Source organism: Hypanus sabinus, chromosome 11 (assembly GCF_030144855.1).
Source record: "Hypanus sabinus isolate sHypSab1 chromosome 11, sHypSab1.hap1, whole genome shotgun sequence".
Taxonomy (NCBI): domain Eukaryota; kingdom Metazoa; phylum Chordata; class Chondrichthyes; order Myliobatiformes; family Dasyatidae; genus Hypanus; species Hypanus sabinus.
In genome coordinates, this window is record NC_082716.1 from 90227200 (window position 1) to 90250614 (window position 23415).

General features: G+C 43.7%; 1 protein-coding gene across 1 annotated transcript in view; it reads right to left on the reverse strand.

The window, feature by feature from the left end:
- Positions 1-240: 240 nt before the first annotated feature.
- Positions 241-23415, reverse strand: part of LOC132402192 (neurogenic locus notch homolog protein 2-like) — a 218249-nt gene continuing 195074 nt past the window's right edge. The window contains exons 26-34 of the mRNA XM_059984899.1: positions 22924-23262; positions 21003-21145; positions 16179-16395; positions 12837-12933; positions 11894-12062; positions 10663-10967; positions 9742-9889; positions 7849-7946; positions 241-5411 (exon numbers count right to left, since the gene is read on the reverse strand). Coding sequence (XP_059840882.1) covers positions 4017-5411; positions 7849-7946; positions 9742-9889; positions 10663-10967; positions 11894-12062; positions 12837-12933; positions 16179-16395; positions 21003-21145; positions 22924-23262 — 2911 coding nt within the window. The 3' untranslated portion in view covers positions 241-4016. The remainder of the gene's footprint in view (positions 5412-7848; positions 7947-9741; positions 9890-10662; positions 10968-11893; positions 12063-12836; positions 12934-16178; positions 16396-21002; positions 21146-22923; positions 23263-23415) is intronic.

A 23415-nucleotide genomic window follows, 5' to 3' on the forward strand; every position in this document is an offset into this window, starting at 1 on the left:
AGATCACGGGTTGACCTGATGTTGAGGAGCCAGAAGTGAGCAGAATGTTTTTATTGTGAAGAAATACAAATCAAAAGCAGGAACATTAGATCAAAATGCAAATCTATCACGGTCCAAATAATGACAGAACAGTTTTGGATGGTTTGTTCCTTTTCCCTTAGTCTGCAAGCCCCAAGTCTTGGGAAGCTACCTTATCAATAGCACTACACCTCATTATTAAATTATTCAAAGGACAGTGAATCAGGTTTGTTGTTTAATACCAATCCATGGTTTACAGGTGTACTTCTGTATGCAGACAAATGGGACACATTAATTCCCAAACAAAGACAGATGGATATCCATTTTAAACATTTATCATGTTACATTTTGTACTTCATGTATAAATCACAATCTTAAAAAATACTTCTGTAAAAATTCATTTCAACTTTTTCATGAAAAGCTTTTAAGTGTAAAAGTTAAAAAATAGTATTCCATCCACTAGTTCAATGTATTCAATAGTTCATCTAATATGAAATAGCAAAAATTTTTAGTACATATTGATTTGACAGTAAAAGATACAAAGTCATACAAGGTTAGCTTATTTACATTAATTGATCTGGCTTGAGATTCACAGGCCGTTGGTTCTGTAGTTTCAGTGTGGTTGTCATGTGATTGTCGGTATGAAGTACATCCATCTACCACCCAGACATCTACATTTCTAGCTTGCTTTGGAGAAAGGCCAGGAGTTACTTCACACTTATTGAGAGGGAAGGAACATAAATGCTGGGTAGGACAGTTTGGCAAGTTGGAGATGCACCGGACAAAAACAGATCATGTACTGTGACTACAAACACATGAACTCAGAGCAGAATGAAAATGGATTGTTAAAATGTTTCTGTTCTGTGTGTACTCTCTTTACGTTAATTTAGTTTTAGTATCTAATCCTGGAAAAATATCGGCTGGGAAGATAATTGAAAAATTACAACAATATGAATCCATTGATTACCAATCATTTGGCACTCTAAAAGAAATGGACAGCATAAAGCAGGTGGATCTTTCTAGGCTGTTCTCTCATGAAGCTTCTGATGATTGTTCAGTCTGAGGAGCTCAGTGATGAGCTCACAGACTTAAAGTGCAATGTTCCATTGAGGGGTAAAACATCTGTAATAGAATTTAATCAAGGATGAAGACTCTGAATGATACTTAAATAGCCTAAAGATTTATTGTAAGTTACTTGGGCATTGCTGTACTTCAAAAAAAAAATCGTACAAAGTTGGTTTAGTGTGGCGTAACAAACTATTCAAATGCTTGAATATAAATTTCATTAAACTGGATTTATTTTGCAAAATGGGCTGTTATTTTTGCAAAAGCTAAGTGAAAGATGCTGTTTTCAGACTTCTGATTCACTTATGGAAAGTGCTATTTATCCAAAACATTTAAAACCCCAAACATTAACCCACTGTATTCCAGGATAAACCCGATTTCAACTAGCATCATATGTTGGGTTTTCAACACTGTCCTTGCTACAGCTGGAGCAGGAGTGACCACTAGCCATTTGATTCACAAGCTTTCAGGTAAGTTGGTACCAAAATAGTAAATGCATCAACAACTGTGTATTACCGTATAACTGTTCATGTTGGGGGGGGGGGGGGGGGAGAGAGAGGGGAGCTTAGTGTGGATGAGGGCAAAGACAAAGGCTGGCAAACTTACAATTCAGGTCAACAAGCTAAAAATAGAAATATTTATTAGTGCTAAAACATTTTTCAACCTGTTTCAGGTGCGATGTGTGAAAGGCGAGTCTCAAAGGATGAAGATCTTTTTCTTTCCAACAGTGTACATCACTTGACCCAGTTATGATCTGTCACAAACAATTCTCAGACCAATGGGTGAGACATACCTGACAGTCACCCTCTGCTTCCTCTCAAAGTACATTTCCATTTTTTTTTGTGTCTGAATTTTAATGGTTTCTATCTGCACACAGTTCACAGAAAATACAGAACCCAAACTCTTTTTCTCAAAAATTAATAATATACATTATGAGAATATAAGTCATGAAAGAACTCTGAAACTCCAGGGAGTAGAAGAAACTTATCCAATGATAAAGAATAGCTTCTGAATATCTTATGCAGCAGTAGAACAAGCCCAAGAGACGTGATTTCTACCTCAAATCTCTCAATCAGCAAAAAAAGCATCCAAGTATCCGTAAAATTACAGTTTTTAGCTTTTTCTCTGTGTTTCATAATTACAGTGAAATGTTGCAACTCCCAAGACTGCTTCTTTATGTGGAAGCTTTCAATTTAACACTGTGTTTCTTCAACTTAGTATAAAGTACAAATCTTTGAGGAAAACGTTATAAGTGGTTAAAACAACAATAAATGAAATTAATTCAGACTCGGAAACTGGCAAGATTTGTTCAACAAACATCAGAAAGGAGACTCAAACAGAGTCGATGTCATCCAAGGCCAGCTGAGGACTGAATGTACTGGGAAACGTGGGTTGAGGTCTCTGCCTTCCTGGAGCCCAAGGTTTCGTTCATACCTCTTACCAATGTGAGGGCTGACAGGATTGTGTACTTTTGGAACAAGTGTAACATCAAGCTGACTGTTGGTTGTGCCTTCACATCAGATGAGAGGTCAACAGGACATAATGTCAGCAGAGCAGTAAACTATCCTGCATGGAGCCGGTCGCAGAAATTACACACAACTTCCTTGTGCAGCATGGGTGGGTAGATTGAGACAACTGCCCTCAAAGGTTTCAGGCATCAGGTTTTAGACTAACTACAATTTCTTACAGTAGCAGAGAAAGGTCTTAATGTTATATACCATCCATCACTTAACTTGAGCTTCTAGCCTGTTATGTACATTCTAAAGCTGCAACATCTTAGATACAGGTAACTAGAATGCATTATAATCACATTCATGGAATTAATCGCCCAGACATTCTAATCTTTGTAGAAGATTAGCAGATCTGAATCCAGTTCTCTTGCTAAACACTGAGCCTTGCAGATGACTGTCTAGAGAACAATTGTGCTCAGATCAGGAACTATCTTCCTCAACAACCCACTGCACTAACATATTCTAAAAAGCTTACTTCATCACGACTTCCTGTCCTTGTTGACAAACTGCTGCAGCTAAAGACAAATTCATGAGTGGAGTTCTCTTAAATAATTTATTTTTATGAGGAAGTGCTCCCGTGACCAAAACCGAGCAGATAGTACTGAAATTATCAAGTTTTAAGTAGGCTTTTTCAATGAAGCCAAGAATCTGTTGGTGAATCCAAGTAATGGATTTACTGGAAAGTTATACTCCAGAAGACTTGCATGACAAAGGAATGGTTAAAAAATGTAAGCCTTTCTGATTTTAAAAATTAATATAAAAGCAGATAACGATATCCCAATGATCCAACTCTTTGCTCTGATGTTGCTGGCTAAAGGTGGCATTGGTACAAATTAACGCTAAGGCACTACATTCAGAATACGAGTGCCGCAAACAAGCAGCAACTAGCAATAGAGGGGAGTCTGATCTACAGGATTACAGCATCTACCCTCTCCCTTCCCACCCCAGCCCCAAAAACAAAACAAAAACTGTGGCAAGGATGCATTTCCTTCAGCCACTGGATTTTGAAGTTGCAGTGTCAAGATCCGCCAAGATCACAAGTGACCATACAACACAAGTGCCAAGTTTAGCTTAGTGTGCCCTCTACATTGGAGAAGGGCAGCATAGAGGGTGGCAATTATGTGTGCCAAGCTCATCTTCAATGGACCGTGTTACTGAAAGGGAGTTTTACTAAAAAGGTTGAGCTATAAAGACATGGAAACAGGCAGTGACAGTGATTAAAATAAATAAAACCCCCAAAAAGCACAATATGATATCATATTTCTCAAGTCCAAAACAGTCGATCTTAGACTCAACAGGAACAGTTTCTCTATTTTTATCCTGTGCTCCCCACAACAGTGAAGGAAAATTCCCAGGAAGAAGTTCAAGGAATTCATTTTCCTTTATTTCAGGCAGTCAGATTGTCTCTCTCGGTAAACGTGCTCAGGCAAACACCTGTGTGTTGCTCCTTTGCTGCTCGGGCAGGTGTGAGACCTGTGGCCGCTGCCCCATGGGGGCTGGGCTGGGCGTGATATCAGACCAGTCAGACGTGGAATGTGGAGAGGAGCTGGACCACTGATCGGGGGACTCGGGGGAGGGCGTCAGATACGGGTGCTCGCTCTGGAGGTGGATGTTGTGGTTCGGGGTGTTATCTGTCGCTGAGACGTAGCTGTGCTGAGACGGAGGGGTCGGGTACTTGTCAATCTGCACGGAACTCGGCAGCTTGTGATAAGCCTGCAGGGTGATCTGTGATGCCTGGCCCTCTTGGCTTGTGGATACCATGGAGTTATTCATTTGGCCGTTTGGCAGCCGGACGATCTCGGGCATCTGGTGCATATTCCCAACGGACACTGGCACCATCGTGCTGCAGTAAGGTTGCCCCTGTGGCGGCGTTATCTGAGAGTTCTGTTGCATTGCTGGCTGTGACGTGCTACTATTCATAGACTGGTAGGTCATTAACTGTGGCATTTGCTCCCTGACCATGGTCACGTGCATTGAAGGCATGTTCGACTGCAGCAGCCCGTTCTGTTGATGCATGGTGGGGTATGAATTGGAGACTTGGTGCAGGATACCCAGTAATGGGTTATACTGGGAGGTGACAATTCCCACGCGATTCATCCAGTCTTGCTGCGGATTCATATGTCCGACCCGGCCCAAAGACAGCTCCAGGCTGGAGCCTTGCCCAGTGATGGAAGAGTGAGACATGGCGGGGAGCACCTGACTCAGGACTGAGTTGGAGCCCACATTCACACCCTTCATTTCACTGAGGTTTGAGAAGGACATCGCCAGTTGGCTTTGTACTGGAATTGAAGGGTGCAGAGATACTGCTGGTGATTGCTGCAGAACCCCTGACGATGCAAGTAGGGGTGGAGATGTGGTGGACAAGTAGGTGTGTGGAGATTCCAGTGATTCAACCGGCGACAGAGCCACCGAGTTCTCCGCAAGGGTCTCCTTACCGTTGCCAATGGACCTTTTCCGCCGCCTGGCTTTTGCCTCCTTGGAGTCTTTGGCATTACCTGGAGCCAGGCTCTTTGTGCTAGGCTTTCTTGCTTTTTTGCTTGTGGGGGTTAGCTTGAGGCTAGAGCAGGAGCTGCTGTTTGGGCAGGCAGCAGGGGACATGGTGGGGCCCACCATGGGTCCACCCAAGCCCTGGGGACTCCGGACCAGGTTGTATTCATCCAGCAGCTGTACGATGTCATGGTGCATTCGCTCCTGAGCAATGTCCCGGGGCAGTCTGTCCATATGGTCTGTGATATCACGGTTGGAAAAGTGGTCAAGTAAAATCTTGGTGGCCTCAAAGCTGCCTTCTCGTGCAGCAAGGAATAAGGGCGTCTCCTCCTACAGAAAGAACAAGAGAGTTTGGTGTTTATATGTAAAATCTCAAACACGAGAAAAATATGCAGACGCTGGAAATCTAAGCAACACACACACACACAATGCTAGAGGAACTCAGCAGGCCAGGCAGCATCCATGTAAAAAGAGTAACCAGTTGGTGTTGTGGGCCAAGAGCCTTCATCAGGACTGGAGAAAAAAAAGATGAGTCAGAATAAGGAGGTGGGTAGAGGGGAGGAAGAAATAGATGAAACTGGAGATGGGGCAGTGAAGTAAAGAGCTGGGAAGTAGATTGGTGAAAAAGATACAGGGCTGGAGAAGGGGAAGGAGAGGACAGAAGGCTATGGAAGAAAACAAAGGGATCTCGGCCCAAAATGTCAACTGCACTCTTTTCCATAGATGGTGCCTGTGTGTGTGTGTGTGTGTGTGTGTCTGTGTGTCTGTATGTCTGTGTGTGTGTGTGTGTGTGTGTGTGTAACATGTGAAATCTATCTCTTTTTTAAAAACCAGCCTTGCTATATGCAAATGAGGCAGAATTCATCATCCACAGGAAAGCTGACAATAAAACAACTGAATTCTGTTTTAGAGACACTCAAAGCTGCAGATGCTGAAATCTCCAGCAGCTTTCTCCAGACTCCAGGATCCGCAGTCACATAAGTCTTTAGTTTGCTTCTCCACTCTGAGGTCTCTTCAAGAAGTTTTCCTCTTCTCTGCAACCGTGTCACTACTCCTGTTCTGTGATCTTGCTGCTCAATTCAACCATGTGCTCACCCAGACTTGCTCCCTCACTTGCCTATTAACTCCTTCCCCACCTACCACATGTGCGCTCCTCCTACACCCCTTTCCCTCCATCTTTTTACACCAGTCCTTTCTTTCCAATCTAGATGAAGGGTCTTGGGTCAAAGTGTTGACTGCCCATTTCCCTCTAGTTGCTGCCTGAACCTCCAAGCTCCCAGCACTTCTTATGTTGCTCAAGCTCCAGTTTTGTCAGCAGTTTAAAATAAAGCCAGGATCAGGAGCTGAGCTGCCCTGTGTCACAGCCTCCACCTTGTCACTGATATTACTGGGCAGACAACAGTGAAAGCAGTTACAACTGAAATTTCTAATCCCCAGAGGCAGCCAAGCCCTTCATAAAAGTGTCTGTGACACCCTGAAGAGATATTTTGAGTTTCCTGTCAAACTCACTCAATTGGTAAGTCATTCTGATATTGCGGTCCTACCCGACCAATGTCTCATATGGAAGAACGTGGCAAGTGTGAGCTGTGACCCATATTCTTTCCCTTGTCCTTCTCTTCCACATTAAAAACCCTGTTAGCAGACCTATTGTAGCAAGGTGTAGTTTTGTGTGTGTGTGTCTCTCTCTCTCTGTGTGACGGGGGGGGGTTTAGATTCAAATTGATTCGATTCAGCGTAAGTGATTTGCTGAGGTTTCAGGGGATAAAATTGTCATAATATTGGGAGGGGAGAGTGATCAGGCAAGGTTTTAAACAGTTGGAAAATATCCAGTCATCTATGTTCTAATAGCTGGAACATTAGCAAATGAATCCATTAGCAAATAGCTGGAACAAAGATACAGACTGACAGGGAAGTGTGTGGGATCGACTGACGGGGAATGAATGGCACCATCAGGAGCCTGCAGAATTCAGCATGGGAATGTGTTGGGACAGAACAGCACAGGAACAGGCCCTACTACCCAACACGTTGTGCCAAACTAATAAGCCCTACTAAACTAATCCCTTTTACCTGTACGAACCCCATTTCCTACTCATTACAGCCTCTATTATATCTGCCTCTAGCAGCAGCCCAAACAGCATTCTAGGCATCCACCAAACACTGCGTAAAAAAAGTTGCCCTGAAGATGTTCTTTGAACTTGGCCTCTTTCACCTTAACAGCATGCCTTATGGCATCAGAGATTCTGATCGTGGGGAAAAGATAGTGTCTGTCTACTCTATGCCTTTCATAAATTTCTATCAGATCTCCCCTCAGCCTTCGCTGCTCCAGAGAGAGCAACCCAAGTGTGTTCAGTGTCCCCTGACAGCACACGCCCTCTAGCCCAGGCAGCATCATCTGCACCCTGTGCAAAGTTTCGACATTCTTCCTATAATGGGGCAGCCAGAACTGAATGAAATATTCCAGAAGCAACCATTTTATGAAGCTTCATACATTTTCATGAAACTGCAATATAAATTTCATGACTCCTGAGCTCAATTCCTTGACTAATTAAGGAAGCAAGCATACTTTACCAACCTTATCAAACTAGCCACTTTCAGAGAGCTATGGACTTGGACTTCAATTTTCCCCTGTTAAGGATCTTGCCATTAACTGCATACTGTCTCTTTACATTTGCTGGCCTAAAGTACAACACTCCACATCTGGCTGGGTTAAGCTCGCTGTCAATACCCAAACTGGGATGGCGGAGGGTTGAACACAGAATTTTATTACCTTGTTGTCCTGCATGTCTTTGTTAGCTCCATTCTTTAGCAGGGCCCGAGTTGCATCCACATTATTTACAGCTGCTGCCCAGTGAAGTGCTGATTTGCCTGTTTGGACAACATCAAAGCAAAGTGTTAAAGGCAATTCCATCCAGAAAACAGTGCTAAGTCTGAACCTCACACAATGGAACAACAGCCAGGTATCTTGTGAACCCGGAGTGCGACTTCTCCTGGTGGACTCCATTCTCTTGCCATCTTACCCTATTCAACCTCCTTGATAAAAATTTATACTTTGTGTTCTTTCACTCCAACTGCATTTCCTATCTTCAGTGGATAACACTAATACCCTCCTATCAGCATTGCTGATTCAAGTAGGTGCAAGAGGTTTTTAAACATCTATATCAAACAAGATGCTGGAGGAACTCAGCAGGTCAGCCAGCATCCATGGAAGGAAAAGGAAGGGTGATATCTTGGAATGAGACCCTTCACGTGGATTGGAAGGTAGAGGTGAGATAGCCAGAATAAAAAAAAAACTAGAATGAAGGGATGGAGCAGATGAAAGGGGGATTCAGCTGAGGAGGGATGATGGAGGAACTTGCAGTCTTACAGGCAGGACCAATAATCCAACATAACTGGCTATTTTGCTTACAAGGGGACATCTAAAATGCAAGAAAAAGGTGCAAACTAGGGCTTGGTAACCAGCCAACTTTTAGAGACACAGGTAGGCCTAATCATGAAAGGCGAAAGCTTTGTGTTCATGACTGAGGTAGAAAATACCGCAATTTATTGCTCTCTGGGTTTCGCTGTGCTCATTTGGTCCAGCAGAGAAATTTCTGTCACACGCCCGGCTTGAGCTTTCCCGATGGCGGGAGGTGAATCTGTCCGCAGGATACCCAGCTCATGAGTTCAAGACCATCTGATGGACACCCACTACCCACCCACCCAGAACACTAAGAACAGAGATTCTGTGTTTACATTTCTGTTCAAAGCCAAAGGGAGCTGGGTTAGACTCTCCATTATTGCCTGAATCTTAACGGGCATGACACGTTGTCAGATCTTGCAGCTTGCACGAATAGGCCGATGAGATACCATAGGGATTGAATGCTCTGCAATTTTCAACAAACATTCACTGTTCTGACATAAAGGAAAAGTCATTGGACAAGATGGCTGAAAGTGGATAGGGTCATGACAACACCCTGAGCAACTAACTCCTACAGTCATGACATTGACTGCCAATAATCCTGGTGACACCAAAGATGCCAAGGGATCTTTTTCACGAGCAAAGACAGCATACCGAGCCATTATTTAGCAGGTTGCCTGCAATACAGAACACGTTCTTTGCACCTTATTGTCTGCCTGATCTGTACTTTTTCCTGTACCTGTAACACTTTAATTCTGAATTAAGTTTTTTGTTTCTTTCTCGTAATCCCTCCATGGATTTAAGTATGAAATGATCTGTCCAATTGGCTTGGAAACCAAAAACCTTTCACAACATCTTGAAGCATGCGTCAGTATGAAAAAAAGTACCAATTAATGGCTTGAAGCATCAGCCTACATATTTGAGGTCTGATCTCTGGAGAGAGGACTTCAACCATGACCTTGAGTCAGAGGGATCAAATGACACCTAGTCCAGGTACTGTAGGTTCAGGACTCACTTCAGGCTATTGCTGTTCTGCCAGTGTCCATGTAAATCTGAAGCCCCAGCAACACTCTCAGATGGATGCACCTAAAGCAAGAGCTATGGAATTCTTATCTCTCAATTAGCATTAGTACAAATTACATGGCTCCATTGATTCTTCATCACTGGCCTCAAAATGGCTAGTGTGCCTGGCCAGTACACTTCAATAGAAAGTTTCTGAAATGATGCCTACAGCTTTCTCCTCATATCCCATGCTTCTCTTACCATGGTCATCCACGGCATTTACATCAGCGTGGCAATTAATCAGTTCGACCACCATGCCCTCAACCGCAAGGCGTGCAGCCAGGATCAGAGGAGTGGTGCCGTCGTTCATTCGGCAATCCAGGTCCGTGGCTCTGTTCCGAATGAGAATCTGCATCAAGAGAGAGGGTGAATGTGGCTCGTCACTTCAACAACTTGTGCACCCTTCCCTTGGTCTTGAGGCACCACCCAGTCTTCTCCCCAATTAACAATCCATCTCAACAGTTACTTCAGGGACCAGGGACTGATTTACTTCATTAACATTCATCTGTAAACTTGCCCTCAACATTTACACTGCAACAGCACAAGGAACCACTAGTTATATTGCTACTTGCTATTGACTCAAACTGCTTTCATCAAATTACACTGCATTTTCCATGATTTTCTGATGGGATAAATTACATTCTAAATCAACATTTCCACAGTTGCATTCTCTCAAAGCTATGCAATTTGTATAAATAAAAGCTCCACTTGGACTTTGAATTGGATGAACTGTAAGGTGGAAAACACAAACAGTTCAGTTTCATTTGCTTCCATCATTTAGTAGATTTAATTCTGCCTTCAATATTTCCTGAGTGTGCTTGTGCAATTCCCTGGAAATCTGGTTCAAGAAGGATGCAAACTTTACAAACAACTTCTTCAGCTAACACGAGAAACTTCTGGCTGTTAGCATCACAAACTGGAACATTCAGCAACCAGAATAGTCACATCAAGCGACAGGGGAAGGAAGGAACACTAACTATATAAAGCAATGCTACTTGGGAGCTTTTTTCCAACATCATTCAGAAACATGGGATTTTTCCTCCTCACCCTTAGATTAACTATTGTTATTTTCCAGTGTTCCTCATATTAGCCCCCTGCCTACAACAGGCTGCCCTTACCAACCTGAAACACCCCCTGAGCGTCGGCTGCCACAGCTGCATGGAGTGGCGACCGACCCATGTTGTCCTGGGCATTGGCATCGGCACCCGCATCGAGGAGGCACTTGGCCGCGTCTGCCCGAGCATAGCGTGCTGCCAGGTGGAGGGACGTCTCTCCAGTCCGGTCGGTCTGGGAATGAAGGCTGGCACCCTGGTAGATGAGGTCTGTGATGACGTTGGCCGATGAGTCCTCTGCATCTTCTTCCACTTCAATTCCCGTGTCCAGCCCACCACCACGCAGCGATGCCAACATAAGAGGCGTAAATCCATCTGGGATCACAACAGCATAGGATATCAAAATTCAAAAAGATAACCATAATACAAAGATTTTACAGGTGAGAAGCAGCTCATTTAGTCCAACTGGTCTACCTTCCTGCTACCTTCTTCATCTAAACAGAAAAATATATCGTCCCACTCCTTTTTTCAATGGGTACTTACATACCAAATTTCCCAATTTCTTCTCTTTGATTCACCTCAACTAAAACATATGGCATGAAGGTTAACGTTCTTTTAAGAGACTCCTGGATAGGTACATGGAGCTTAGAAAAATAGAGGGCTATGGGTAAGCCTAGTAATTTCTAAGGTAGAGACATATTCCACAAAATTTTGTGGGCTGAAGGGCCTGTATTGTGCAGCAGGTTTTCTATGTTTCTATGACACCTGTGTATAGAATTTGAGTGAATATCTGATCTTTCTTTGAATCACAAGTGGAAATGTCATCACCTCAATCCTATTAAATATCTTCTAATTTTAAAGGCATCAGGTAATCTTTTCCAGGAACCCAACCCAAAATAATCTTTCATGGTACTGGTATCATTTTTGTTCAGTAATCCTTGTAAAACATGTTTCGCACCACTTTCTTCTAGTAGGAAGCACTTTGATAGCAACTTCTCAGCTTGTGAGTCCTTTTCCTTTTGGAATCAATACATGTATTATTTTTATTTCTAAATTGAGGGATGACATATAAAGATTTGCAGTTTATTTCCTAACACCTCAGGCTGATAGTTAGAGAAAATCAGGCCTACAGATTCAACTCTTTGATCACTCTGAAGTTTGTTGGAGTATCCACAAAGCTTATCCATAAAGATGTACATTTTAATTACAAATCTGAAATATTGGCATATAAACCATAAATCTTGAAGCACAACATGCAAAACATTGTTAGCTGGGTTTATAACAAGTGATTCTGTCCATACCTGGACCTCTCACATTTACATCCATACAGTTGGCATCCTGGTCTCCCTGGGGTGGTGTCAGCGCTAGAGATGGTGTTAACCGGATGTCAGCTGCCACCAGGTGCTGCTGTGTCCATGGCCGATGGTCCACCTGATCTTTATTTTCAGACAGCAGGGCCTGATTTTCAGTCTGTAAAGAATAGAGGAAGCCTGTTATCAACACATGAACAGACCCCATGGATAACTACCAGCAACGCAGCTCGGAGATACTGAAGTTACAACAAATTATAATGAGCAACTGAAGCACAGCATACAGATGTGAAAAAGGGGGAATACAGGAGGTACAAAGTAACACTGGACATGAGAAATGTTGGACAGAGTTCCTGTGAAGAGTACTCAATTGTGCAGCTGTTGGGCCAAATGCCTGGCAACTGTGTAGTAAATTCCAAGTAAATGGCAAACCAGCAAGACATTTAATCAAAGTGTGAGGAGCATAGGCGGAAAATCAAATCTAGAACAGATTTCTGTGAGCAAATTCAAACTTTTCTCAGGAGCAAGAGAGCTCAGAGACAATTTTGTAACCAGGGAGCTGCTACGCTGCACCAGTCAGATGGAACCGCACTGGATAAGCTAGATTACACGTTGAGTGGTGACCGTCACACAACAGACACAAAGCCGAGTTTAATTTAATCATTGGGAGCCAGACCAACACCACACCCTGACGTGATCAATAGGTTTGGATCGTCACTACAGTATTGGAAAGTGTGTGCACTGGGAGACCAGGGGCTTGGACAGCTTAATCTGAATGTTGAGACGACACAAGCAAAAATGATCCATTTACAACCGCCCTGGTCTGGAACAAAGACTTGCACTGCTTCACTATCACTTCCATCCACTAAGGCACCACTGCTATTACATTACAGAGTTCTCAATCAATGTCTGCCCATTGACTTTGCAAACTCACCTTGACTTTCTTTGCGTCTGGCCCTCCTTCGTCCATCCACTGCTCATTCTGGTTGTCATCACAGACGCTGACATCAGGCACTGGCCTTGATAGATTCCTAAGTAAAAACAAAGCAAACCTCTTACATTAATTTTGATATGATGACAGGGGGCAAATAGCCCTTGGATTTCAAAAGTTCCCAGACCACCAAGATCAATTGGAGGGAAACATCAGTTTAAATATATATATATATATTTTTTTTTAGTGTTTGAGGAGAGAGGGGAAAGAATAGTCAACATTTCAGGTCAAAGTCAATGCACAATTTTCACCCAAATCATTAACTGCTCAATGCACTGAGTTTGTCCAGCAGATTGTTTGCTATTCCACATGATCTCTTGTGTCTCCACACCTTGACAGAGGTTGTCTAGACACAACTTGAAGTTATCAGCCAACATCTGATCCCATTGAGCTCTGACACTAGAGCACTGCATAGGAAACAAGTAATACACCATTTCAAGATGCAATCATGTATGGCTTAACAGGCACTGCTTCAGCTGAAAACTCAGACCTGAACACAGTTAGGTGCTCAGCCAATCAGGAACACTGCAGGTCCAGCACAATCAACCACTTAACCCTTTTTATTCAACACTTGAATTTTCCCAAGCTCCAGTCTAAGTGGAAGGAATATTAAGTCAAGTCAACTTTTATCGTCATTTCCACCATAACTGCTGGTACAGTGCATAGTAAAAATGAGACAACGTTTTTCAGGACCATGGTGATACATGACAGTACAAAAAACTAGACTGAACTACGTAAAAAAAAACAAGAGAGAGAGAGCTACACTAGATTACAGACCTACACAGGACTACATAAAGTGCACAAAAACAGTGCAGGCATTACAATAAATAATAAACAGGGCAGTAGGGCAAGGTGTCAGTCCAGGCTTCTGGTATTGTGGAGTCTGATAGCTTGGGAGAAGAAACTGTTACATAGTCTGGTCGTGAGAGCCCGAATGCTTCGGAGCCTTTTCCCAGATGGCAGGAGGGAGAAGAGATTGTATGAGGGGCGCATGGGGTCCTTCATAATGCTGTTTCCTTTGAGGATGCAGCGTGTAGTGTAAATGTCCGTGATGGCAGGAAGAGAGACCCCGATGATCTTCTCAGCTGACCTCACTATCCACTGCAGGGTCTTGCGATCCAAGATGGTGCAATTTCCGAACCAGGCAGTGATGCAGCTGCTCAGGATGCTCTCAATACAACCCCTGTAGAAGGTGATGAGGATGGGGGGTGGGAGATGGGCTTTCTTTGCTATGGAGCTGGTGTTGAGGGACCAGGTGAGATTCTCTGTCAGGTGAACACCAAGGAATTAGGTGCCGTTTATGATCTCTACTGAGGACCCGTCGATGTTCAGCGGGGAGTGGTCACTCCGTGCCCTCCTGAAGTCAACAACCATCTCTTTTGTTTTGTTCACATTAAGAGACAGGTTGTTGGCTCTGCACCAGTCTGTTAGCTGCTGCACCTTCTCTCTGTGAGCTGACTCGTCGTTCTTGCTGATGAGACCCACCACAGTCGTGTTATCGGCGAACTTGATGATATGGTTCGAGCTGTGTGTTGCAGCACAGTCGTGGGTCAGCAGAGTGAACAGCAGTGGACTGAGCACGCAACCCTGGGGAGCCCCCGTGCTCAGTGTGATGGTGTTGGAGACGCTGCTCCCGATCCGGACTGACTGAGGTCTCCCAGTCAGGAAGTCTAGGATCCAGTTGCAGAGGGAGATGTTCAGGCCCAGTAGGCTCACCTTTCCATCCAATCAGTTTCTGAGGGATGATTGTGTTGAATGCTGAACTGAAGTCTATGAACAGCATCCGAATATGAAAACAAACTGATTAAGCTCACAGACATGCTTAGGAGGGTCCTACAAAACATGAAGTTTTCTCTCTATTCCTCACTTCACCCATTCTCCTTTCAAAACACATCCTACTTTTCTTTGTACAATGTCCCACAGAAGGGGTCCAAGAGGCCACAGCTCACAGGGTATGAAGTGTTTGTCATGCTTGCTTTGTTGCCCTTCGTGTGAGGGCAAAATTTTGTTTTGTATTATAGATTGGTCAACATATTGCAACTGACCACATAGTATATGGTGGGAAATTAACCCCAGTAAAAGTGGATAGTGGATAAATGGGCCCTTCAGCCTACTAATTCCATGTTGAGCATATTTACACTAATCTCATCAACTCTGCCCCGATTCCATCACTCACCCACATACTGGGGGGTGATTTATGCCGCCCAATTCACCTACCAACAACATTGATTTGGGATGTGGGATTTGAGAGGAGAGAGAAGGTTGCAGTGAAGTAAATGGGGGTAGTGGGATGGGAATGATGGGACTACTTAGGGATAACAAACCCTAAAGGACTGAACAATACAAAAATGAAGGCAATAATCCTTGTCAAACAAACCTGGTGCCAACTTCACTCTATGTGACCGAGACCAACTTCAGTCACATTTAAATGCATCTATCCTCTATTTATTCAATGAACAAAAAAGAAAATTTGCAATGTTTTACTGAGAGACATTGACTGGCAACAGCTGAAAGTTGGGATTTATTTGTACTAATACTCAATGTTCCATTTTTCTCACAAATATCCACTTCCACTTTTCCCTACCCCATAGAATCACATATTCCCAAATGCTAATGGCCTAGCTATTCCTCCATGAAGCCTGTTACTTGTGCTCACTGGCTGCATTCTGACAGAGATCCTGCAAGGCTAGTATCACAGCTGGGGAAATCACTGAGTGCAAGCAGAGGTCTTTCCTCAAAACACGCATGGCATAGGCTGGCCACACCCACCACACTCATCTGGACACCTTGGACAAGAAAGCAGTGCCACACTTCCAGCTGTCCTGCTTGTTGAAATCCCCAATGTTTCCACACTGCTTCAGAATGTGTCAAGCCTTCAGAAACATTAAAAAGAGAAAACATATAAACTGAACACTTAGAAATACTTCTAAATAACTAAAAGCATGGGAGCAAACAAATAGTGATGATAGAACCTGTAAATTAGGTTTAGATTTTACTCTGTGGCCCATCGTCACCATCAAAGCAAATTCCAGAACAGCACCAAAATTCAACAGGCACACTGTTCCACCTTCAGAGTCTGCAGAGAGCCCCGTGGTGGCATATTGCTGGGAGACTGTTATAAGAGTTTTTCTGGTATTTACATTCACATGGGAACCCTGAATTCATTGGTATTTGCACGAGTAAGTCCCACCTTTTCAAGCACTTTAGCAAATTGGCGCTGTGATATACAGGGTTAACAAAATCTAGGTGTACAACATTCCCACACTGAGTACCATCAATACCTACTTCATTCCCACTGCATCCTGTCCCACAGGTTCTCTGCGCTTCCGATTGCCAACCTTCTTGAGCGTGAAGCCTTCCGGGAACCAGAGTGGGCCAAGTTTGCGCTTGCGCTTGGCTGCTACCACACCCAGGATAAGAATAAGGATGATGATCCCAACTGCAACCATCACAAGATAGAGGAGACTGAGTTGTCCCTGCTGATCCAGATCATTGCGTTTACCTGATGGAAGAACAAACAACAGTTTCTTTTGACATTTGTTACTGGGAATGGCGGAGGAAAAGATATAGAACAAAAGCTAATAGAGAAAATAGCTGGGATTCCCTTCCTTAATTTGTCGCCAAACAAAATTTTAACAAGCATCACTCACGTGCACTTGTGTGGCCATTAGATACTACACTGTACTTACAGCAAACAGTTTTTAAATCAGCATCAGTTGTGTGGTGTTTGTGTTCAAAAAGCAGTGATTTTTTGACACTAATGGTTGGTGAGAAATAAGCAGCAAGACAATTCAGAGCTGCTTTCCTCATTGTGGTTTCAAGCATTTGGGTTTGGAGACGCCAGGAATGGTCAGGAGTGAAAATGAAATGATTTCACTATTTCAACAAGTTAGGGACCATGAAGAATTTGACAATCATCTTGACTGTTAGAAAGAAAATGAAGATTTGGAGGGTGCAAATGTGTGAAAACATTGTATGAAGGCAGTCCATTAACTGCACTAGGTGTCTGTGATGATTTTGTTAATTTACAGTAAATCAAAAGAACACAGTCACATCCACAGGATGAATTCCTCCATCAATAACTATTAGGAACTCATAACCGCTTGATTTCTGGTAAGGTGGCAGTGTACTTGGATGTAGTGGCCTCTCTGGGTCCAAACAGAGGTGCAAATCGCAAGACACTGCTAAATATTAAGAACATCAAGTATGGCAGGTCTGTCTGCTAGTGAGCTGCTGGACTTGTTGCAGACTGTGCTCTCACCTGCATCAGCCACTGATGGAAGACGTCAGAGGTGGTGTGTGGAGCACTGTCCAACAGAAGGTGTGGGTGATTGTCTTGGACATTTATGTTGTGATCACAAGGTCCTGTTAGATATTGGTAATGTAGAATACTGTGAATCAGATTCACTGGTTTCTTGGCCAGACCGATGGTGGGGGAGCTTGAGTTGTTGATTGTGGCGTGGTCTAGGCCCTCTCGTCTAGGAGTCACTTATCGCAGTTGGACCGGAGCTGGCAGTGTGCAGCTGGAGTCTGTACTGGGTTAAGAGCTGCTCTCCAGTGTTTGCTTTCAGAAAGGCAAGCTGGACTGCATTCATCTGTGGCTCCACTCGTGCGTGATGAGGAACTGCTGTGGCTTGTTCTTGATGACATGTGGCTCCAGAATAACATCCATGCACCAATCTTCAGGCCATGACACTCAGGGACTTGGGCTTTATTAGCATTATCTTTTAATTATGTTTCTCTGCCAGGATATGTGCTACCTGTGTTGTGTGCTGGCTGTGACTATTGCTATTACATTTTGCACCATGGCTCCAGAGGATCGTTGTTTAGTTTGGTTATATTCATGAATAGTTGAATGATGATTAAACTTGACCTTAAGTGAAGGTTTTCACAAATAAAACTGAGTGAGACATTTTATGCTTAAGAAAAAATCATAACATTTTATTGAATTCCAAAACCTGAACATAAAGCACACTAAAAATCCTTTATGTTATCATGTCATCTCATCAGACCTGCCTCTTAAAGTCAAACTTCAACTCAATGTCAGTGGTTGTGAATTAGACATTTCTACCAACTACAATACCCTACAAAGGTCACCCCAGAAAACTGGCATTGAGAGCTTCCCTGCTCAGGTCCTGTGTTCCATGAGGAACCGTGGTACCTCTGGCTTGTCCAGAGGTGTGTTGACACACACGGTCACGTTCTGATGGCAGGGGCACAGTAGTGGAACCCTCCAAAACTTGGTGGGCTGGTTTAAGGCGATCTATTGAAACACGTCCAGGTTTACATCTCTTTTCTCTGTTCCAAAATGCTGAACACGCCCTGTAAGGAGGCCTAAGGGGATGTTGGTGTGCATCACGGCAAACAAAAGAAAACAAAGTGGAATGTAGGTCAACAGAAACCCAAGAGTGCAGTACACCACGATGGGAGGTAGGACAGGTGAAAAGGAATTGAGTTTACTAGGGAGGGTGGAACACTGTCGAGTGGCCAACAACGTGGTCATGGCATCAGGAATAAAATCACCTGGCACTTGTAATGGCTGCCTGTATACCAACTTAGCCACGGATGACTGCAGGTTCACTTTTGGAGCTGTTCTGAACCCCAGCAGGACTCACAGGAGATGATCATGTCAACACTCATCGGTCAGCAAAGTTCTCAGAGCAGCCTTAAGCAGCAGTTAAACCACTAGCCTAAGCTACCGGACTGCAGGTGATAGATCGTGGTGTGATGTAGCCTAATGCTGAGATTCTGGGCCATTGCAGCCCAGAGGTCTGATATGAATTGGGGACTGTGGTCAGAGGAAATATCAGATGGGGTGCCAAACTGAACAACCCAGGTGTTGATAAATGCCCGAGCCCATGTCTGCAGCCATCATCGATTCTGCCATTGGTGGCCCCCAGCGAGGTTTCGTCACTTTTTGCCTTCTCATCAATAGGAGATGCTGGCAGCATACTCACTTGAGCTCCTGTGTCACACAGGAAGGGTACTCTGAAAGGGTGTCTGTAATGAACAGTAGACGACTTTCATTGCTGGAACCCACAATGTTCACAGACTGATGTCCTGATGCGCTGGCACTGTCGAAGCCGCAAGATGGTCAGCATATCCTAGCACTCGTACCAATGTGAGTGTGGTAAAAAGCACAGGCCCGGCATCATCTGTTTCTCAGCCACAGGTGTCCTTATGCTGGGGCCTTGCTGATTGGGCTTATTGAGGGAGAGAAAGGAGGAGGAATGATGTACCGCTGCTTGGTTGAGTGTAGACTACCAGACACTTTAGCAAGATCCTTATACTCTTTCATGAGTGCATTAGCGAGGGCTATGCGAGCTTGATCAGGCATTTGCTGTATGAAGAGTTCTTTAAGAATAAAACAAGGTTGCTGATTTCCCAGGAGAGACAGCATGTGACCCATTAGCTCTGATGGCAGAGCATCACTGAGGCTGGGCAAGGAGAGCAACTGTTTGGCACGGTCAGACTTCAATAGTCCAAAAGTCTGTAAAAAATGAGTTTCAGCAATCTACATTTATCGTGTTTAGGTGGCTGTTCTAGTAAACTCGTCGCTCTCACAGGCATGGAGCTGCTGAGCAATGTTACCATGTAGAAATATTTGGTGTCCTTGGCGGAGATTTCTCAGTGTGATTTGGGGCTTGGCTTGTACAAACCAAGCAATGGCATTTTGCCCCCAAAACTCCAGCAGTTTCAAAGCTACTGCATTGGCTGTCATGTTCAGTAACTCTGAAATTGTCCTGGAGCATCAGGGTCGCCAATATAGGTTTTCACAAATAAAGTGAGGTGTTTTATATTTTGAGAAAAAAACAACACATTTTATTGAACAAAGTGCGCTAAAAACCCTTCACATAATTACATCGACATGTCAGACCCGCCTCTTAAACGCAATGTCAGTGGTTGTGAATTATGTATGTATCCACCCATTACCCTGCCTAGAATAATGCTAATGTAGTATTGGTAATGTTCAAATTTGTTCTGTATTTCACTTAAATCCATACCTTGTTTGTTAAATGTCTGTCTTTTTTTTTATACCTTTTTAATTATTTCCACAAAACCAGTTAATTGGGCAGCTGCTTCATTGGTGTATCCAGAGATAACGGCTACGTGATAGACGCATTGCCACCTGGCTGGTCGGAGGACACATCGCATGCCAATCAACATTTGGTCCCTCCCAACTAATCAATGCACACCTAAATTATTGGTCACCTTAATTGGATTATCTCACCAGCCCCATGCTATAAAAGGTGAGATGTGCCTGGCTCGCTCTCTCTTACAGACCACCTCATTGAAGGTAAGTACATTGATTTATGTTTGGGAAGGTTTATTGTTTGTCCTGGTAAGGGAGCCGCAGCTATCCAAGGTCAAGGGGGATAGCTGTCATAGTGCTTTTCCCTTGTTCTTTGTTTGTGTAACTGTACCCTGTCCCCACACCACTTCCTGTGTATTGTAGTTGCTTGTGTTGGCCCGACTTGCCCTTGTAAATAAATTGCTTATTATTAAAACTGTGTGTGTCCAGGCCTCTACTGTTGAGACTCAAAGAATCAGTTATTTTCCATCACAACAATGTACTGGTCCAAATGCATCCCGATTAACGGGAATCCACTGTATTTAAATGAAAATAATGGTCTTTTTCTCATGATTTAATATAATTTTGGTCTACTTCACACATGTCAGTGTCTGTCCTGCTTCTCTCCCCCACCCCCCCCACCATACTGGCAGATAACTGCTGGTCAGTCTTCCTTGATAACAAGGCCATCTTGCATTCACTTGCTAGGTGCTCTGGATAAATTGGATACACTGATGTGGCAATACTTGGGTTAATAAGGGTTAATACTTGGGTTAATAAGTATCTGTGGTTAAAGTCAACAAGCCTTGCTTAGCAATTGATAGCTTCTCCTTCCACAAACCTCGCGACCTTTGGCTGGGCAGGATGTCCACATGGACGACAATTTGAAGAAATTACACCATGACATTTTTCTAATTTCCATTTTGTAAATTCAAATAGGTTTCTCAGGAGTGAGAAGATTGCCAGAAGTTTCTGGAGCCCCATCATTGTTTGGTGAAAGACAAGAACCTGCCAGGTGTGGAGTTGACTCTACTTACTTTTAACGGACTCAATTGGGTACGGCAGAGTGCCCTTGCTGGACTGGGCAGCGATGAAAGCGGCAGCGGTGTCTGTCGACGGAAAACAATCCTCAGATGTCTGCAAACACTGCCGATTGTCGATCTCCAAGTAGACCTCAGAACTGTAGGAATAACAAAAGATTATTTGAAGACAATAAAAATCTTCCTTCATTCAAGCTATTTCTGTTATGCAGACTGTTCCATGTGCTCATTCCTTCCAGTTGCTAAGCAAGGCAATACATCTTTCATTTACAACCATTTTCTTCTATTTATTCACTCATGGGATGGGAATATAATGGGTTAGGCTAGTGTTCATTCCTTACTGACCACTGAGAGCCACTTCAGTCTGCAAAAGAACCATCCACCTTATGGGAGTACTGAACTTCACAGACGACTCCAGTTAAGGATGGCATATGATGCTGAGATGCATCCCAGGATGCACTGGAATACATCACTACTAATGTAACCTGGGGTCATCAGGTGTTTCAACATCAAACACACTCACCCAAGCAACCAAGCCAGGTTAATTAGGCCCTGGCTTGTATCGCCAGCAGCACTGGTCCACGGGTCACACCTGTTGATCCACGGCCAGCTGGAGGCTCGCTCAGCACCCTGTGTCAGTCCTGATGGCTCTTCTCTTTGCCAAGGAGAGAGTAGGTTCTGAACCCCACCTCTTTCAACTCACATCCTACCCTTCACCTCTGTCTCTGGCACTGCTCTACCAGCTCCTAGTATCTGGCTTTCTTCAGATTACCTTCTCTGAAGGGCAGTGATGAACCTCTGTTTTTGCAACAATCATATTTTCAGTCAGGAAAAGCCCTGCTCTTGTGAAATTCCAGATTCATTTAAATTGATTTAATTCCCCAACTGCCATGAAACTCCAATAAACATAATAATCCATTACTTAAGACAAAGAGCAGAATAGGCAGATTAAATGTAATGGAGGGAAAATATACCAGGTAGGAAGATGGAGGGCATAAATGAGCTGACACCTGGAGTTAAAAATTCAAAATGTGAGAGAACATGCAAGTAAAGCTATAATTAAAGATAATTAGTATCTTGGAACTCACATGAGCCCAGATTTATAAATTCTTTGTAGGATACATGTAACAGTCCTGGTTTGACCCCTTCCCAGCTATTTACATTTCCCTACAACTGGAGGCAAGATTAGTAACACAAGGAAGTCTGTAGATGCTGGAGATTCAAAGTAATACACACACACACACACACAGTGCTAGAGGAACTCAGCAGGTTAGGCAGCATCTATGGAAATAAATGACCAGTTGATGTTTCGGGCCGAGATCCTTCATCAAGACTGTTAACAGCCACAATGCAATGCTCCATCAAACACCCCCTGTAAACCCATATCCTTAGCAAACTCGACCTTAATTATTCAAAACACAAACTCATTTCACAACATCTTTCCTCCATTATCCCAATCATGCCAACTGCCAACACGTCAAGCTGATCCCTTTGTTTTCAAGAGTGTTGACACTATGGTAAAGCCTCATTTTTTTCTTTCTCTAATGTCAATATGTGATGACATATTTGTACCCAAATAGTCAGGATTCTCTGCTACAAATCCAATTTTGCATAATTCCTGTGCTGAAACGGTAAATGTTTCCCCGGCTGCCTGACTTCTCCCACCCTAACCTCACCGTATTCTGTCGAATTCCCCCTTTCTTTTCAGTCCTGAAGGAGGATCTCGGTCCAAAACATTGACAGCTCATTTCTATGGAGGCTGCCTGACCTGCAGATTTCCTCTAGTACTTTGTGTGCATCCCAGCATTTAGTTATGATTTAGTGAGTATTTTAATTTTTCTTTAACTTGCTTTAACAGTAATCAAATGAACCAGCAATTCCACCCTTGCACCCAGTGGACAAATTCAGAAGTTCTTACCCAATAATTTCTTGCCCGAGTTCCCTCACTATTCTAATAAAACGCTTCATTCTGGACCCGTGCCCGTAGTAAGGGAAGATCATTGGTGCTCCTCTGGAGTCCTTCTTGAATCGCAGAGTGGTATGCAAGAGGGAACCCAGCTTCCGAAGGAAATTGACAGAATCCTTCAGTAGTTCCTCTGGGGGCAGAAGCACAATCAACACCAACATCCCCTCGGCCAACTTCTCGGTTTCACTGTCCACGCAATCCAGCCCATCCCAGCCACACTCTTCATTATTGCAGCCCTGGTCACAGCGGCCATCACGGTAGTGATCGGTACAATACTTCTCATAGAATGGACTGCAGGGGGACCAAAAAGGACAGATTAGACAAGGCAAAGGCATTATCAATAAATAATTTTTCACAGGTCATGTGCTATATGAGGGGACAGTGAGGAGGAGAAGGATAGACGGAGGGGGAGTGGAGAGGGAGGAGAAGGACGGAGGGGGGAGT